This window comes from Geospiza fortis, unplaced genomic scaffold (genome assembly GCF_000277835.1).
Source record: "Geospiza fortis unplaced genomic scaffold, GeoFor_1.0 scaffold192, whole genome shotgun sequence".
NCBI lineage: Eukaryota > Metazoa > Chordata > Aves > Passeriformes > Thraupidae > Geospiza > Geospiza fortis.
In genome coordinates, this window is record NW_005054315.1 from 7,627,169 (window position 1) to 7,647,323 (window position 20,155).

General features: G+C 40.0%; 1 protein-coding gene across 1 annotated transcript in view; it reads left to right on the forward strand.

Annotated features, from left to right (window-relative positions):
- RFX8 (RFX family member 8, lacking RFX DNA binding domain) overlaps positions 1–20,155 on the forward strand; it is a 33,894-nt gene that overhangs the window by 6,042 nt on the left and 7,697 nt on the right. Inside the window, exons 4-15 of the mRNA XM_031056145.1 lie at positions 2,453–2,514; positions 3,950–4,036; positions 8,380–8,430; positions 9,889–9,952; positions 10,975–11,109; positions 11,189–11,266; positions 11,780–11,893; positions 12,555–12,705; positions 13,727–13,785; positions 16,869–17,025; positions 18,543–18,637; positions 19,751–19,865. Coding sequence (XP_030912005.1) covers positions 2,453–2,514; positions 3,950–4,036; positions 8,380–8,430; positions 9,889–9,952; positions 10,975–11,109; positions 11,189–11,266; positions 11,780–11,893; positions 12,555–12,705; positions 13,727–13,785; positions 16,869–17,025; positions 18,543–18,637; positions 19,751–19,865 — 1,168 coding nt within the window. The remainder of the gene's footprint in view (positions 1–2,452; positions 2,515–3,949; positions 4,037–8,379; positions 8,431–9,888; positions 9,953–10,974; positions 11,110–11,188; positions 11,267–11,779; positions 11,894–12,554; positions 12,706–13,726; positions 13,786–16,868; positions 17,026–18,542; positions 18,638–19,750; positions 19,866–20,155) is intronic.

Sequence of the window (20,155 nt, forward strand, 5' to 3'; positions counted from 1 at the left end):
AACTGGTGCATGATACACTACCAAAGATTTCTTTTGCCAATATATTTTAGAAAGTTTTACAGTTTTCTTTTTTTAACAGCAGAAAGTTATGCAACTCATTCCAAGGAGATGATTCTTCTGTCTTTAAAAGATACCTCTGGTTGTTACATAATTTTATACTTTCCCTTTTCAGTATACTTGAGGAGATTTTGCTCCAAACATACTCTAAGAAGTTGCTACAGAGCCATCCAAGCAAAACAAATGCAGATGTAGAACTGAATCTCCTTCTAACAGTTCCACTTCTATTACATAGAGGTTGATACAACCCATGGAACTTAGAATTCAAATTGCAATCAACACCCATAGCTATTCAACATTTTTTAACAAATTAAGGAAGATATTGTGATTATTTATTGTTCAAGACTTCTTATTTAGACTTCAGAACTTCCTATTTTATATGGCTAACTTTCTGTTAATTCCCATAATAAGAGCTACTAAGCATTGCTTTAACACAAGCCCAAAATAATTTAAGTGCAAGTTGTACCTGAAGTAAATTTCATTTGTATGGCTAACCCCATTCTAGGAATCATTTATCTCAATTCAGTTGAATCTAATTTTTTTTACTGGATAAGTTAAATCACTTTTGCTGAAAATTAATATTTGAGTGTAATTTATTACCACAGCTTAATGGATCATCACCCATCAGCTAAGACTATGGGTAGAATTTGCCTGGCTCAGCATAGACATTGGCCATGAAGCTTGTCACCTTAAAAATCTCTAGGTAGCCACTGAAGAGAAATAAGTAGCTACACACATTTCCTCACATGAAATGAGTCACCTCAGACAGCTCAGATGAAAGGGGCCTCAGACCTGCCATTTGTTTTTCCCATTGACCATGTAGTCTGCAGCAACTATCTTAGACTCCTCTGCCTTGTAGCCACGTAGATGAGATTAATCCTATCCTGCCTGTAGCCTTCCAGTGCTCCAGCACAGCTGAGTTACCACCTGAAAGCCAAGCCTTGGTGTGGTTTACCTTAATGTGCTTGACTTTTAAGCTGGGACAGGCACAGATGAAGTGTGAGTCTGGTCACATGGAAGAGCTGATGAGCCAGAGCTGCTGTGGGCTGGTGCTTCAACTGTTTGCTCACAGCCTCAACCAACCCAGTGCATTGCAGTGCAAGCTGGCACATCCCAAAGCAGCAAGCTGGGCTGCTGCTCCCCAGTGCCTTGAAATGGTCTGGCCTTCTGCAGCAAGAGAATGGACCTTGTAGCAAGAAGCTGAGGAGAGCAGGAGCTGCAGCCATCCTGGTTTAACCTGAGTGCATGTGTAATCACTTGCCACAGCCTATAATGGGCTGAGCTATTAATAATTTACCAAGCTGTAGTAACCTGACTGTGCTCCATGTGTGTGGACTGCAAGGGCTTTTGCAGTCCAGCCCCATGTGGATCAAACTATGGTGGATGAAGGCACTACTTGTCTCATCTGCCCTATCCCTCTGCCCAAATACATCACTGGCTCTGTAAGGAATGGCAGAGGGAGGAAGGATATGTCTTGTGCCACAAAAGCCCCAGTTTCACAGACTGTCTTTTCAGAAAAATAGGATTATGCTAAGCTATCAATTTGAGAAAGGGAGCAGCTGGGGTGGGTGCATGCAGAAATGAACAGGTCCACCATAAAAACTAGAAGTGTGTGTTGATGGGTGCTTTATCAGGCCTTTGGACCAACAGCACACTGTGCAGTGTCCAAGCTTTGTGCTGCTGAGTGGAAACTCCCCTCACTCCTTCCTAACACAGAGTAAATCCTCTGTTCCTGCTATATTGGGAATATTAGAGTGTCCTGGGTTAGTCCTGGACCCAGGTGTCCTGAGTTAGTCTCTGTTAGTCTCAGGACAGCTCATGCAGAATAATCGTAGTGAAGTAGATTATAACCCTGACAGTATCTAATTACTCTGTAGAGCCCAGCCTTGACAGATGCTGCATGACCTCAGCTCACACCACCACAGTGGTCAAAAGGTTGCTTTGCAGCTTGATGATTCCTGTCCTTTTAAGACAGATAAGTCTGGCCCTATCATGTCAGTACACCTGCCAAGAGTACGAGTGGGTAGGTGAAGCCTTGTGTAAATCCTTCTTAAATGAATAAGGCTTGAAGGTCTGGCAGAGTATGGGACCATCAGGGCACCTTCAGGTTCCCCCAGCTGATTGATCCTGCCCTGGCTGCAGGGGGTCTCTTGGTGTGAGCACTGTTTTCTAGTGCTAACTATAAAAAAAAAAAATCCTACCTGAGAGAGGTAATCCTTTAAATTATTAAGCCTTGGATCCACAAATGCCTGATTGAGTTATGTAAAAACAGGTATTAGCCTGGAAATGATGAAAAGCAAACAAAGTGATTAAAGGCAAAAAAGTGTGCCTGATACATTTTTGCATCTTTGAATGAATTTGCCAAGCATCTCTAATTTTCTCTTTGTTTATACAGCTTATTCAGTTAGTTTTCCCAGGCCTGGTGACAAGAAAGCGAACCACAGCAGGGAGCATCAGGTATTGGGCTTTTGTCCTTTGTTTGAAAAAGTTAGTTATAACTGTTCTAATAAAATGTTAAAGTGGCTGACTTTTCAGCCCCAGCACTGCAATATGGTAGCTGAATTGTTGGTTGCAAGTCTGTAACACAACCCAAGATCCAGAATAATTCATGGTGTAGCCAAGGACATTAAATAGATTTAATTCCATGGAAACCACCACATCAGATCTGTTTTGGTAAGGCATGAATTCCAGATTAGACTGCTTTTTAAAAGACCTTGGTGCTCCAATTTGTATTGGCTATTAACAGCATGGCTTGCATGAAACATCTGCCAGACATCACAGCCTTACTTAGAGCTCTTCAGACACTGCATCTGTAGGCCAGGAAAGACTGGCTCTGGGATGCACAGGGGTGGTGATTAATGATTAATTTTTAATGTCTGTATTGTGCTTTTTGTCTTTGCACACCTCCATGGAGTGACCCAGCACATACTGATGGTCAATGGAAATGCTGTACAGTTTCAAACCATTTAAATCAGACATCTTCAGGTCCTCCTCCTAAATGTCCTTTCTTTTCCCTTCCCTCTCTTCTAGAGCACAGAGAGTTTGGTGCTTTTCATATGCAAAGTTATACTTGCACACTGAATATCCAGACTAGGAAAAAGGATGTTTTAAGCTCATTGAGGCTGAATAATTTTACAAGCATTTTGTGTAGCTGTCAAGTATGGGCTTTGAGAACAACATGCCCTGACTTGTCTCCACAAGTCTGGACTTGCATTCAGCTTGAGCCAAGAGATCCTTTTTTTTGGGAGTGCCTCTCCTCAGACACTCCTAGGCTCCTGCTCACAGCAGACAGGATTTGGGATGGTGTTTGGTGGCCTCCATGCTCTCTCTTGCCATCAGCAGGTGGCCCAAAGCAGGTCCTGCTCCCCTGGCTCCCGGCTGGCAGCACCCTGGGACCAGGGATGGTGCCTCTGTTTCTCACTGAGCTCAGATAAATCTTACAGAAGGTCTGGCAGTTTCCTTGAGTTTTAGCTTGCCATGACACTGATGGGCCATCCAGTCACTGAGCTACTGTGAATGGCCGAGGAACAGCTGCACTAAATCCTTCAAATTCCGTGGGGATATGGGGACCTCTGCCTGCTAGGTCTGTTTTCTGACTTGGCTAACTGTCCTGTACAAATCTGAGGCACTCCATTCACTGGCTTAAGGTTTATTTCATTTAGAAGAGGGTGTCATTGCAGGACAAAAACTGTTAAAGGGAGTTTGGAAAAAGTTTGCGTAATTATTTTCTGTTTGGGAAAATAAACATTCAACAGAATTTAAAAAACAAATATCGCTTTTTCTACTTGATCTTTTCTTGATTGAACAGTATGATCATCTGCTTTCAAAAGAGGATTATGAATCTGTTGACATGTTGAAAATCATACAGTTAATATTTTTTTAAATTTTCTAGATATCATTATGATGGAATAGCTATCAAGAAGGAGTCTTCCTTTTATGCACGTTTTTGCTGTCTTCTGTATGAACAAAATTATCTCAGGTTTGTTTTTAAAAATGTTTTGATCAAAAAATGCCACATGACTGTCTATATGTTTTCTGTCCATGTAAATCTGTAAATCTTCTGTTGAACACTGACGGTAGCATTATATTTTTTTCTCATTATAAACACTGTGAAAGTGCTGTGCCATTAAGTGCTGTGCCCTAATAGACAAGCTGCATTTTGGAAACAGACACTGCCTAATTAGACTTCCAAAAATTGGATGTTTTAGCCACATAGATCTTAAGAGCTGGAACTCATGCTGAACGTAAAAGAAGAGCTTAATATGTTAAGACTTTAAATGGGAGCTCAAAAAAACCCATATTGAAATGGCTTCTTGACATTCTATCACCTTCCTCATTAAACAGCAGGCTGGAGAAATGTATTACAGTATAAATGACTGTGCTGTTTTGAAGAGTCCTACACACAATCTCGTTATCTCGGTTTTTACTGCTTGAAACAGTACTTCAAAAATACTTCATTCACTTAGGTTTAAAATAATCAGATTTTAAAATCACCTCTTGTAAGAGAACATCAATAAGAAAATGTGTAAGACAATTAAAAATGGATTGCGAAACTTAAAAGCCTAAAGTCCTAGAATGAATGTAAGATACTATGGCAGGTTAAAGGGTAGACAGGAGCATGTTGTGGGCAGGAGAGGAAGAATTCTCATGGTTGAGCTCATGGTTTAGATAAACAAACCACAGGCTTGAATTTCTTCCCCCCCCCAAAAAAAAAAAAAAAAAAAGGAAAAAGAAAGGAAGAGAAATGCTGCCATTCTGCAGCAGTTTTACTCTCATTTACACTGAAGAAAAAAATTAGGTGCAGTCTCTGCCTTGGGCTTTGAAGACCAGGTTTGTATTTGTATCCTCATTCTCTTACAGTCTTGTACATTAGTTTAGTGTATATATGGGTAAAATCTGTAATTAGGTTTTCATCATTTAATATGAAGATACATCATTATTCTGTGGCAGGGATGCTAGGGGGATACAAATCAGTCTATAAGGACCCACATATCTGGTGATGCTGACGCTGTTTCAGTGATATTTTGTATAATATTTACTTAATTGAGTGCATGCTTTGGAAGAACATGGAAAAATTACACCCATAGGTTTGTTGCCTTTCTTCACAGGTTTTATGGCAGGTAATGTTGCAGAAGTCCATAGAGAGACAAGGATAAATGTGGAGACAGGACAGAGGATCAGGTTCTGTAGATGATTGACTGGCAGTCTGTTGTTGGGAGACTAAACAAATTATTCATAGGAAATTTGAGGCTGGTTTCCCATGTCACACTTACTAAAGGGATATCCTTCACTTCCTCTGTACCCAGTATACCCAGAACAGGCCTAAGGTTTGACATCCACGATGAGGAAAGGTCTTGTCCACTGTTTAATGGATATTTCAGATCTCTGGCTAAGTTTCTGCTCGTCTTTCCTTTTCATGGAAAGAAAGGTGTTTCCCTGCAACATCACTTAAAAATAGCAATCTTGATGGGCATAAAAGGAAAGTTGAATGCTCTGGTCATATGAGAGCTGAGAGAGAACAGAATGATTTGAATTGTTGCTCTTTTTTTCCTCCCAGTGTAGAAAGATGAGGCAAAAAATGATAAAGTGGGAGGAACCCAAGAAGCAATGTTAGCTGAGTTTGGGGCAGGTGCAGAAAGAAGGACTTTAGCCACTGCTGGGAGACAGACACACCACATCTGCCAGCATAGCTTCTGTCTTTGTGCCTCCTCATGGAAATGAGCCATCACCTCTGTGGGCTGGGGAACACCCTGCAGGTCATGTTAACCACAGGGGAGCTGCTGCCCTGGCTGCTCCAGGCCTCCTCCTCCTCCTCCAGCAGCTGCAGGGGTGCCTGCCCAGACACCCACTCCTAAAAAACTGTGTTTAATTTGGCCAGGGCAAGGAATAGGACGTGCATTGCAGGGAAAGGACTGACATCAACCAGCCACCTACTGATCTGATTTTGGTTCTTAAGATAAACACCTGTCCTATTGAGAAAAGGCTGAGAGTTGGTGTTCCTCAGCCTGGAGAAGAGAAGGCTCCAGGCAGACCTTAAAGCACCTTCCAGTACCTAAAGGGACTGGAGAGCTGGGGAAAGACTTTGTACTGAAAGAGGGTAGGCTTTGACTGGGTATTAGGAGGAAATTGTTTACAGTGAGGGTGGTGAGGCACTGGAACAGGTTGCCCAGAGAAGCTGTGGATCCCCATCCTTGGAATTGTTCAAGGCCAGGCTGGATAGGGCTCTGAGCAACCTGCTCTAGTGGAAGGTGTCCCTGTCCTTGGCAGTTAGACTGGATAACCCTTGACAGTCCCTTACCAACCAAAGTATTCTATGATTCTGTAACTTTTCAGATTAAAAAAAAAATCAAAATATAAAGATCATATTCAGACAAAGATCATATTCAGACAAAGATCATATTTCTAGCTGCAGTATAGAAGTCCCTTAACCACAAAATTACCTTGTCTGATGCTTCCTTCATTAAAGACAATTTTAAGAAGACACTAAAATGTTGAGGCACGCCAGATAGCTGAAATTAGAACAGCTTCCATTCTAAATTCAGCTACATGTCCCTGTCCCAAGCCAACATGCAGGCCCACAACACCTGGGCAGATGGGTGTCACAATTACTTCTCAGTATCTCATATAGCACAGCAGGAGAAAACAGAGAGAAAGCAATAGAAAAGCACAAAATTCAGCCAGAGAAGGATGAGTAGTACGACTCTGAAAGAAGTAATTAGGTTACATACTAAAAAAACATCTGTTTCAATCAAAAAAGTGAGTTAGTTTCCATTTGTGTGGAGTTTTGTAAATTTTTAAGTAATGAAGGAAATAACTCATCTTTGCTGTCCTATCAGTAAGGCTCAGTACTTTTTGAAATCACCATTAATTTTTCATGATCCAATAAAACTGATAAAACCAGCAATGGAAAAGTCTAGATTGTTTTTTACTTAAAATTTTGAAATTTTGAAGAAGTAATTAAAACTTGATGACTCTTTTACCTGCAAGAAGAAATTGTGTTCTTATATAAGTTATCATGTGTGTAAACACATCAGGGTGTTTGACTTATAATGTCAATTTTTGAGAGTGTATTTGTGTGGAAATTTCCAAATCAGAGTGAAGAGGATTTTTAATGTAGCATTTCAGTGCAGTCCAGTGCCAGTCTGTTGTCCAGACCCCTCTAATGGGATAACTTCTCTGGCTTGTTGCCACTTCCCTCAGGCAGAGGCTGGGGATATCTGTTTCAGTGGTGAAGGTGTCCTAAATAGCTACTGCGCCCTCCCATGCCTGAATAAAATCCAACATGCAGATGCTTTTTCTGTCACACCTACCAGCGAGGAAAGTGCATCCCTGAGCCCAGCTGAGAGACCACAGCATCCATCAGCCTGTGGGTTGGCAAGGAAAAGAATGGCTCCAAAATTGTGGACTGTTTCTGTACTGCAAAGGATATTTCTTGACCATGACAGCCAGCAAGTGACATGGTGCTGGTAGTGAGGAACTAGGCTACTGAAGGACCTGTCAGCCTGGGAGCTGTGCTTGTGGGTATCACAGAAATGGCAGTAAGATTATAATGGTTTGCCTTTAAATACAAAGAAGGTGTTTGCATTTTGATGGTGGGTGGAACCTCGGATGTGTCCGGGTTGGAACATATCCACATAAGGGGTGATGAGGATGGTCTTACACAGCACCTGTGATTCATTTAGAAATCTTCAATTCTTTGAAGATATGTGTACCACTGCTCTGATGATGGTGCTATGAAAGTAGTATAAATATAAGCAGCTGTAGTCAATGAGGTCTGCAAATGTATTACAGACATGAGGGAATATGGTATTTACTGATTTGTATTGCAACAGAATGTGTTCCCTTTTGGAATGAGAGCTTTGAGGACAAGCTCCCCCTAAAATGGTACCTGGTCTGACTCAGAGTACAGTATTTAAAAAATGTTGTTGAATTCTGGTTGTGTAAGAGCTGGTTTTTTGATTCTAGCAATAGGCAAGGTTTAGGCTCCTGACTGGCTAGTGAAGCAAACGTACTATTTTTTCATTAAAAAATTATTTTGCTTCTAGCAAATTAACTTTTCTAATCTCTGTGTAATCTGACAGTCAACAGCATGCACATTCATCACCTTCCTTTCTTTCATTTTTCTTTTCTTCTTCCCATTTGCGTCTCTGTTATTCTTTATTTCATCCCCATTGTTGTATTTCCAATTTTAGCTTTAGTTCCCACACCATAGCTTTTCCCAAACTTTGCAAGGGAGATGGTGAAACTCTTTATGATTCTTTTGTCTCCCATTTTCCCCATCTCCCACCCACCTCCTCTTTTGTGTGTTCTGTCTCTACCCAGGCACTGCTCTCCGGGGGAAGTGAGCATCTCTGATGTGCAGCCAAGCACCAGGTGAGTCCCAGCCCCCTGTGGTTGCAGAGGGAGGGCACAGAACTGTTTGTCAGTGTTCCACAGGGATTTGCACCTAACCAGCACGGAGCTCCTGGCTGGCTGCTGGGGCAGAGGACTCCTTGTCTGTCCTGGATGTCCCTGTGTCAGGGGAGTGGGGAGCCAGGCTGCCGAGGGAACAGAGGCACTGGAGACGAGCCATGCTGATCCCTGTTGCCATAGTAGCAGCAGCAGAAGATACAGCTGGCTGCCTTCTCAGGGAGAGCAGGAGCTGGAAAATATTCATTAATTTTATTTCACAGGCTTTAGAAATCTTCAGGAAGGACCTATTTGAAAGAAGTGTTATGAAACATCTCTACTTACATGTGTTTGCTTTGTCCAGTCAGCACTTCTAAAATGTTTGGGCAAAAGAGTCACCAGCTCTACCAAACATACTCAGCCTGGATGCTGTGCCCTGACTTGGGCAGCCAAATTGGTTGTTTTGCTGGAGCACAGCCTTCATGGCACAGAGTAGGGCAGGGGGAAAGGTGGCAAGGCAAGTCCTGTGGATGGCAGAGGGTGGAGAGGAAGCATTTTCAGTGGCTGGAGTTTACAGGAGGATAAGTTGTTACATTTTGTCCTCTGTCCCTTCAAGGGTGTATGGTGGTACCCTGGTTTGTAATGCATCACAGCAGTGAAACCCAGTAGCCAGGTTCTGGTTAGACAGCCTGCCACCCTTCCAGCCAGCCAAGTCCAGCAGGACCCTTGAGTCTGAAATGCTTTCATAGACAGTGAGCAGGTGTCAGCAGCAGATGGAGGCTTGACTGGAGACATCCATTTTTTACTAGCAACATTGCCTCTGCCTCTGCTACCATCAGCATCAACAAAACAGGCAGGGAGAGAGCTAGGAGAAAGCACAGCAAGAAAGCAGCCTGTTGTGCCTGCTTTCAGCAGCAAGCCAGTGGTCAAGCCTTCGGAGATCTAAGTAAATTCTGACTGTGTGGAACACCATGGCCAACTTGAAAAGTTAATGGGAAGCAGTCAGAAACAAAATGCCATCTAAACCTCTGTGTGATGCAGAAAATGTAATAACCGTGAAACCTAAGCAAAAGGATTATAATGTTTTTGTTATTTTCATATTTGTAGTAGTTATTACCATTCCAAACAAACTGCAACTAGAAATACAAACCCACGGTTCTGGTGCAAGAAGTTCAAAGACGTTGCACTGTTAAATGGTTAATTGTCATTAAAATGAATGGTTCAGTTAAATCTTAAAATTCAGAATTCAGAAAAATTGGTCCCAGATTTGCTAGAAAATCATGGGATTACCCAATTACAGGAAAGGGAGCAGGGTTTGTTTCCCAAATACAATTCTCCAACCTAGTATAGTCTATCCAGTTTGAGCTCATTTTCTTACTAAATACAGAATGAATCAGTGGGCTTTTAAATGTTTGCTTTTTTCTGTTATTTATTTTATCACAGTAGAAGTTCCTGGAGTTCTGAAAATGCAGCTGATTACAAGAAGAATAGACCAAAAAAGGGAACAGTGAGTTTCGGATACATTAGACATAACAAAATGTCTATCTGTGTGTTTAATTACAACTTCTATCTAATATGTTCTGATGAAATACAGCTAGCCCATCTTCCTCAAAATAATCTTGGTCTGTGTAATCTCACTACATGCTTAGTTCCCTCACTCCTATTTCATCCATTAGCTAAATATATTTATTGTCTTAATGTCAGCTCTAATAATTTTTTCTGTGCTGAGAGCAGAAATTGTGGCTGACAGATCAGGTTTTGAATATTGGGGGAGTTAGTGGGACACAGCCTTCCTTGCCTGAGGCCCACAGTAGCAGACCCTCCTGCTGTTGAGAAAGTGTCTTTCCAACATGTTGTTGACAACATCATCAACATGCTCAGAGTTTATTGTCATGAGAAGTATTTAAATACTAGGAAATTTTTAAGAAGAAAGACCAGAATCCCTGCCCACAGAAAAGGGCAGATGCAAAACTAACCTGTGGCAGTTCTCCCCTCAGCAAGCTGTCATGGGATGACCTGACACCAGGCTTGTTGTATGTCAGCCAGCAGAGCATGAGCATCAAACTTTTGTGGACCAAAGTGAGGAAAGCAGGAGAGGCTGGATGTGTGACTTAGTTCCACCGAGTGCTCGGGTGCAGTCATGAGTGCTGTGACAATGACAGCCAGTGGGAAACGTTCTGTCAGCCCCACAGCACAGCCAGCTACCTGCAGCCTTATGCAGAGCGTTACAAGTGTGACACGAGTGCTATAGAAAAGATATATGGAAGATATGTATAGCATTAAATATTTATTGGTTTTGAAAAGAAATTCATGTACAGTTTAGGATTTAAACATTTAGGCAGCCCGTCTTGTTTTTTTCACCCACCCCTATTTTCTAAAAAAAGACAAGCATTTCTCTAAAGAAATACATCTTATTATAAAATCACGTCCTACAACTTCAAGAAAATACTTAACACCTTTAACCAAACTGACAAAGTAATTGCAATCTTTTTTTTTTTAATTGTCCAAAATAAATTCTGATGCATCAAGAGTAAGAATTTGCAGTATTATCCATCTGTCATTTATCTGAAGACTGAACAAGAGACATTTCATTACCTTTCTCCTGATTTCAACCAGTTCTTCTTTGGAGAACAAGCACAAAGTGAGACATACCCCTATGAACTGGTACGTTGAAAGTACACAGCCATAAAACAAGTGAGCTCTTTTCCTGTGAGATCATTTTGTACCTTCTTTTTGGTAACAGATTGCACTGCTTGCCAATGACTACTACAACTATTGTCAAGTTATTTTACAAATGGTGAGAGAGACCAAGCTTGACAAGGTATGCTTTTTCTTTAATAACATTTACTCTGACAACAGCAAACAACTGTAAGGGCAAAATTGTGTCTGTGTATCTTATTTACTTGATGGTTTGAGCCAAGGTAGATGATGATTTATGGACAAAAGGAGCATTCAGTCGAGTTATTTTAAAATTCTGAATTAACACAACATGCTCCAAGAATCTGAGTTTGTGCATATATCCTGAGCCCTCCTGGTACCTCAGTAAATCTGAGCTGAGCACATTTCACATAGCCATGGATACATATCTTTAACTACATCCTCATATCCATGGCACAATTCTTTGTTTCTTTCCTCTTTTGTACACTGCCTGGTGAGGTTCAGCTTGTTGCTGCTTCCCCAGCACACTGGAGGCCAGCCAGGATGGGCCCAGGCAAAGAGCCCATCTCCATGGTCATTCCTTTGCTTCTGTGTCTGTGTGTTGTCTTACTGAATCATATTTCACATTCCACAAGTGTAAAATCAGTGAAAATTCATAAAGGGCTTTGTGTGACAGGTGGAAGATTGTATCATGTCATTCTGGACATCTCTGCAGCCTGAAAGAATAGAGCTGATGTGCCTGCCAGATGTGTGCCAGCTGTTAAAAAGCTATGATAGGTATCTATTCAAGGTACTGCACACACATTTCCTTGCTGTAGCTATGCTATTATGTGTTTGTGTCTTTTTGGTAGCTCTAAGGAGAAGGCCTCTCTCTTTCTTTTGTGCTGTACAATGGGATTTTTGTTTATTCCTCAACTTTTATCTTATCTTTCTGCTTCCTCTGAGACAGCCTGGTATGGGTTTTGGTTTTGAAAGGAGACAGTAGAATTTGGGATGGCTTTCATTTTTTCCCTATATATTAATTTGAAAGTTCCTAGTATCAGTGGAGTGTGCTGTTATAAATGTGGTCTGTGGCTCTGGCATGAGGTTATGTGACTGAAATTTCAACTGATGATGATTTTCCAGATTATGAGAGTTACTTTTCCTTTGAGAACACTACTGCATTTCTCAGTGGCCTTCCACATAGAAGTATGCAGGTTTCTGATAAAAATAATTTGCTTCTTATTTCCAGCAGATCATTAAGTATTGTCTAGAAATTAATTTAGGAAGGAATATTTACTCTTAGGATCTTTGTCCTTCTGCTAAAAAAGTTAGCTTAGCTCTTGCTTAATTGGAAGAAAAAATGTGTTTCTTTACACTTACATTTAAATTATCAATATCATTTTATTTCATGCTGCTGTAAATATCTGTGGTACACCAGTCAAGTGCAGCAGCATGAATTTGTATTCTAGGAATTGGAGAACATCCTACTTCCTGATTTCCTGGAGGAGGTGCCTGCACAACACATAGACTCAATCAGATCATTCAGTGAAAATGTTAAATGTTGGATGCTTAATCCTTTGGGAGGTTTTCCATTACTGCTCCAAACATCCAAGTCTAATGGTAGGTTTGAGTAGGAGAGATATTTTCAAAAATAATCTTTGGTTAAACTGCAGAGAAGATTGTATTACAAAACTCTTAAATTATTTTTTTAAAAATTTAGCTGATATAACAGTGATAGTAGCAACAATTAGAGTTAGTTGGGATACAGTTAAAAATAAATGGTCTTGCATAATGTGTGAGAATAAACTTAAGCCAGAAGTATTCCCAATTAATGGTAAATTGAAATGTACTTACATCTTTTTACAGATTTAAGGACATTACATGTCTCTTGCTGTGATTGCTTTGGCTGGGTAGATGACCAATAATATGCAGCATACCCTCTGAAACTCAGATATTATTGTGTCTCTTCCTCTTACAAGTGGCTTTATGCTGATAAATTAATTAATGGCTGTAGCAGTCCAATATAAAAGGAAAAAAGCCACAGTCCCATAGGGAAAATATGACTGATATTAGAAGATGATTGGAAAAAAACTGTTGTCTACAAAGCTGTGGTATATGTGTGTGTTTGTAAATATCTACACACACACACACACGTATTTATACCTATTAAGCTGAAGATTCTTACTAAAACATCATGTTGCTCAGTGGATCATTGAGTGAAGACCAACTCCACAGAGGTAAAGCAGGGCTCCTGTGTAGGCAAAAGTTTGTGATAGGATTCATATGCTCAGTATTGCAGACAGACTTAATTTTGGCATTTCTTACATTTGAATGCTTGACAGAGCATTAATTAGGAAGTATTATATAATAAAATATTGAAAGACTTTTTCCTGCACATCATGGATTAATAGATTCACAGTGAAGGAAGAGAGGTGAGCTGGGCAGCTTCTCCTTGCAAGTTTTGACTGCAAGGGTCCCCAGCCCATCCCATAATGCTGTCTCAGTGCCCCTGCTGTGCCCTCCATTACCCTCCAAATCTCCCCTAGGGAACTACTTTCTAACTTAAAATATGTCTTCATTAATGTATATTAGACTGTAAAATATTAATGATGTGAAACATCTGTCTCTTCTTCTTTAACAGAAGCTAAAGAGTTTGTAAAAAGGCTCAGGAGACAGACAGACCTTTGCAACATGGTCAAGGTATGTTCCAGAATTCATGAAAAAAAGAGCCATGAATCTCATTCCTGTGAGCTGTTTGCACTATTTTTGACATGCTCCATTGGAAAACAAGTGCAGCAGCATGGATGTTCTGTACACCAACTATGTCATGCTCACATTCCTTCCCATCTCTTCCCTCACTGCTAAGCATGGTGAGGGGACATTTTCCTCACTCTGGATTCTTCTGAAAGCCTCTGAGATGTAGTTGATGGCAGCCCATGGAGAGGGTCAGATGACAGTTTCCAGTTTCTTTGCCCATCCATGCCAAAGTCAGACAAGAGCACATGCTGGAGCATTCCTTCCATTGGTGCCCTTGGATCCTCCCAAATCCTTGGGTTTTGAGGTAGTATGGGATAAAAGGAAGGTCACAAATAGGGAAGAAAGTAAAAGAGAACAGGGATATATTGTCTCTTTCAAACATGTACAAGTTCTTTTCACATTTTCCCAACATGCCATCTGATTTGAATCATTACTCAGATGGAAGAAGGGAAGCAGGGAGAAAACAAGTGAGGGAGGAAGGGAGGAACTGCAGCTTCTTGGACCACTAAATGTAGCTTTTCTTTATGGGAAAACTTCATCACCAGCAGCATACAAAACACTCCTCCTCTTACTTAAAAAAAAAGAGTAAAAATTAAAAAGCACAGACATGCATAAGGGCACCTACCCACACAAAAAGTTGACTTCCATGAAGTACTGAGCACTCTTAGTTTCCACTAACTGCAGCAGCCCTTGGAGATACTCATACCAGAAAATCTCAGCTTTATGTGCTTCTAAACAGGTCTTCTTATGCATTGAAGAGCATGATCCAGCAAGATCATGAGTGTCACCTATTCCCAGACATTTGTATTTGATTTGCATACTTCAGATCACCCTTCTTGTTTTCAAGCCATGATGTCAAAGGGCTGGCTGTAGCTCTTTCAGTCTTCCTTCCCTATTCTTAATGTGTGGGAAAGCTGCAGAGTCAAAACTGGATTTACAATCTCAAGATTTAGGGAGAGAGAATTTCAGCAATTGGGAGAAATTCTCTAGAAGAAGCCTCTGGGTGCTCTACATCCCTTTTACACTGTTTAACCCACACAAATTGAACACAGCAGACCTAGAATCAGGGTCAAATTTACACTTCTAGCTCTCACAAGTAAAAGTAGTTTGTACCTTCTCTAGAGCTTCTTCAAAACAAGGTAAAAATAAAAGAGTTTTACTGCACTTGAGATTTTGGAGTTGTGAGTTCCAAGGTTTAATTATTTGTTGTATGAAAAAATACTTTCATTATTTTAACATTCCTACCCTTCTTCAAGCAATGCTTCCCACAGACCTGCATCACATCCTGCCTCAGTTATTTCTCTCTGAAGGTTATCTCATCTTCTCACACAGGAGTAATTTGATATTTCTAATCAACCTTCTCAGTTTTCTGTCTAAAATGCATCTGGAATTTCAACTACAGACTGATGGTCAGAGCAGGCAAGAGTGCTCCTGATGAGAAGTGCTACAGAGGCAGTGTGCAGCTGCAACCTCTGAACACTGTAACCACATCATTCCTTGTAGAGCACTTCACAATAATTCAGCCATCTGGTGAGAAAGTAAGAACAATTTTGGCAGGGTCAATATTCAAAAGAAAAAAGGTAACTTTCCAACCATGTGCAGATAAAGCAGGCTGACAGTTGCTACTACCTGGACGTGTAGAAGTAATTAGAGCATAAAAAGGTGCAAATTCTCTGTGAGAAAAGAATGAATGTGATGCTTCTCATTTTCTGGGGCTGATTCCTGCCTCTGGTAAGTTGCATTTGAATGTTGAGAGGGCTGGCTCTCAGTCATTTTGGAGAATCATGTTTAGTATAGTGAAATCCAATGGCTGAAGGGATCAGTCCAAAGTGTTGGGCATGGAGTCAGGTATTAGCAGCCTACTGAAGGTGCTGCCCTGGTAGTTCCCAGCCTTTGGGTCATGTATTCTTTTTGCAGGCTCTTTTTCTGTCACTGAAAGCTCCAAGTCAAATAAGAAGAATGCCTTTGTCTTTAACTTATATGAAGGAGATTGCTAAGAGAGAATCAGATTGAGTTTGGTATTTAAAAAAAGTTAGCTGAATGATGAAAAATAGCTGTATTGATAATTTTTGCAAAGAAATGGTCAGCTGCATTTGTTGCTGCTTGTGGGGTCATGTTAAGCATCTGGTAAATGGGATTTGTTAAAACATGTATGAATCCTGAAGTTTTCTGGAATTTTACAAACCATATTTTTCCTCTGAAAAGCCCAACTGGATAAAAGTTATTTACAGAAAATCCTGAAGTCCAAAAAGGCTTTAGGATCTTACTGATTTCAGTTTGGAAGACTAAACATATTTGTTAACAAAACTTAATGGATTCAGATTTAGTTTCCTTGACTGTTTTCATTGTTTCATCAAGAATCTTAAGGAATATTGTGTGATATTAGCAACTAATTAAAAAAAGTGAAGACATGATGATAAACATTGGTGTGAAAATTGTTTGCAATATCTCTGTAATACTTTTTGAGACAAATAGGAAGACAGATTCATTCACAAATGACTCATAAGCAGATAAATGGGATAAAAACCAACTAATACTGTTTTAACTAATACCATATTTCTAATGTTATTTTTACTCTCTCAAAGGCTTGAGCAATTTGAGAAAACTTGCAACAATTAAATTGCAACACAAATTAAGGACAGATAACACTGAAGGAAAGACATCTCTGATACACCATTCCATGCTTTAGACAAAATATCATTATTTAGTGTAATTATAATAACTCTAGGCAAAGCCAATTGCCCAGGCAATTGCCCAGATAATTCAAGTATGTTAGCCTTGTCTGCTCCATCACAGACAACACAGAGCATCATTGAAAAGGACATCTCCCAGAACAAAACTCTCTTGAAGGCAACATCAGATTTATCTCCTTTGATCCTATACCCCCCCACACCCCCCAGTTTGGAGACTGGTCATATGAAGTCTAGTATTGAATAAGGGAAGCTTTCCTTTTTCAGTTCCGTTATTTGGCTGAGTTAAGGGCTTGAGAAAATGAAAGGCATTAACTGGTTTTTTATTCTGTCCAGACAGTAAGAGCACTCTTGAACAACAACAGCACAGTCACTGTTCTGCGATCAGGCTTGCATGCCATCTTCAATGAGAAATCTCTGGATGTGACCAAAGACCTCTTTCAAGAGAAGTTTAGGAATCCAAAGAAGCGGCAGAAAAACATACAATTAAAATGTAATTAATTGTTGCTATTTATTGTCTTTCCTGTTAAGCACTAGGTTGTCATTGTTAGAGGTCCGGCATTTCCTCTTGTTTATTCATGACATCTGCCTTACTGGGAATTACACTCTTCCTGTAACTTGAAGGGCTAGAAAAGAGCCAATAAAACTGAGAATCGAGCATGAGGTAATATCCTCCTAACTTTAAAGTTTAAGAGTTAAAGGCTTTTGGTTCTGACTCTCTTAAAGCTTTTTGTGAGAGCAGGAGTGGGTTTGTGTTACTGAATTATGTATTTCCTAGAAGGTTGACAAGCAGGGATATTTTTTCATGGTTTTTTTTTGACAGGAAAGATGTTTTCAATGATTGCATTTTCCTCTGTTATTAGTTGAAGCACACAAAATCATTTATTGTGGCCAGATTTTAAAATACTGTATGCTGAACTGGACAAGGCCTTTTAGCTTTTGTGTCCTTTTGCTGTATTGTGGCCTGTGGGATCAATGTGGTGCTGTAAACAATAAAATACACAGTTTGTGTGCAGCCATGACATAATGATTTGACAGATTAATGAAAAGGAATAGAACAGGAACTTAATTTTTTGATTAATGATCTGCCATTTAAAATATTAGGACGAGATAGGCAAGTTGGACTAGGCTGTGTACAGAACTAACCAGGGGAACCTCAGCTCTTTGTTCCTGGTCCACTCATGCACTGACAAGGGATTTGTCACAGACTTTCTGTGACTGCTTTCAGTAGGAATAATAACTTGCCTGCTTCACAGAACCATCAGGAGAACCATTTCCTTAATATACATATACATACTAAACCCAAAACCACTGCATAGAACACTTAGTACATTTTTCTGTTACATTACTGATGTTCTTGGTCTTCCCAGGGTGGTTTTATTGAATTCTCTGTTTTTATTGCTTTTACAAACTGTTACCTATAATAAGCAAGGTTTCACTGAACTTATCCATATGCTTTTTTGAAGGAAGAGGTCTCAGTAGGAAGGGTATAAATTCAGGGAGGTGCAATTTACCTTTTGGCATTGGGTGGTAGATGCCAAACTTTTGAGGGAACAATTGTACTGATATGTGGCAGCATTATCCATATTTCTGTTGGTCTACAGAATATTTTGTGTTTTCTGCTTTGTTTTAAAATTTTGTTCTCCCGTCAACAGCCAGACCAAGATTATTTTTTTCCCTCAACCACATAAAATCTCAGATAAATAAGTTAGCATTGCCTCTAACCAAATTCTAGCTTTTTCATTGGAACTGTTTTTTCTTGCCACCTTTGCCATGATGACTGGTCAGTGCAGTTATGCTGTAAATGGAAATACATATGAATTCTGACTGATTTCAAAGTAGGGTACTATTCCTCACTAAAGAAATGGTATATTAATAAAAATGTAGAAATGGATGTCTTAATCTATTTTGAGGCAAAGATAAAAGAAAAAAAATCTTAAAACTGCAGAAACAAACCAAAAGGCAGACCAATCACTTCAAGTAATGATCTCCCTTCTATATATTTCACAGGTTTGAAGAACTTCATTTCTTCACTGACATCTTCCACAGATATTCGAGATCTCCTGAGCTGTTTGTCTTCAGATCTCCAGACTTTTGTTATTAAGGTATAAAATTAATAATTTCAGAATAGAAGGAAGGATCACATCATTTACCCTGCTACATGCTGACTGTCACTAGTCTGCAGGAGGTACATTGCACACTAGCAACCTGACCAGACTGCAGATTTGCATAAATACACTTTATGCATTCTGTGGAAAAGGGGAGAATTAATTGACATACGAAAATTCCATCTGTGCAAACAACTACAAGCATATTTCTGTGCACATATCCACTCTAGTGGTTTCAGTATCTTCTCTGATTTCATATACACATATTATCATAGCCCCTAATAAACCAAAATTCAGAAGTACTATGTTGGTATAAATTAAGAACCTTACATCCTTGTTTCACCAAGCTGTTGACTTTTGGCAAGTACGAAGAACTTCTAGGAGAAAGTCTCTAGCTCTTGTGAAAGATTCAATTATGACCGTCCTCACATATGCACCTTTCTATAGATTACCAACTCTACCACCCCTCTACCTTCACTGACTCACAGTTTGTGTCACTGTGTTGGTGCTGCTGCATTTCGTTGGTTACCATAACATTAACTGCAGTTTGGTGGGTACTTAGAGTCAGAGTAAACTGTGTTCCTTGGCTTAATTATTTACTCTTATTTTTTTCTTTTCAAATGAAGAATAGTACTTTGCAATTCTGTAGTGCCTCCATCTTACATAAGCCTCAACTACATGATGGGATGGTATAGAGAAGATGGAGTGGGACTTTTCCTCGGCGTTCATAGTTATAGGCCATAAGGCAATAGACACAAGTTGCAGCAAAGAAAATTTCCAATAGATACAAAGAAAAAAAAATTACCCTTTAGAATAATTAAGCATAGGAAGAGATTACCTGGAAAGTCTGTAGAATCTTTATCCAGGAGATATTCGGAACTTGGCTGGACAAGGCCTGAACTAAGCAGGCTATGCTTTGGAGAAGACATCAGAATAGGTAATATCCAAAGATGTCTTTCAACCTAAGACATTTTAGGATTCTAATAGAAAAAAATGCTTGTTGCTTTTTTCACCTTTGTATGCTGTTTGTACAGGGAAAATGATCTGACGCACAGAAAGGAATAATTTTAACCAACTTTATCAAAAACCAATTTTTTTCTTTATTTGCAGCCAAGCAAGAGTAAAGAGGCATTTAAAGAGCAGGCATCGGATTTCATGTTGAAATGGAACCTCCTGCTGAGCAATGTAGGCAAGATTCTGACCATCAACAGGACAGACAGTTTTGGTAAATAGGATCTTTGTGACTCTAACTTGATATGCCCCATTTTGACCTGAGATGGCAGAGGCAACAGATCTAAAAGTACCTCAAGGGGGCAATGAGGGCTGGTGGTGTAATGACAGGGCAATGGGGAATGGCTTTAAACTGAAAGAGAGCAGGTATAGACTGGATATTAGAAAGGAATTCTCTACAGTGAGGGTGGTGAGGCATCAGAACAGGTTGCCCAGAGAAGGTGTGGATGCCTCATCACTGGAAGTGTTCAAGGCCAGGTTGGATGGGGCTTTGAGAAACCTCTG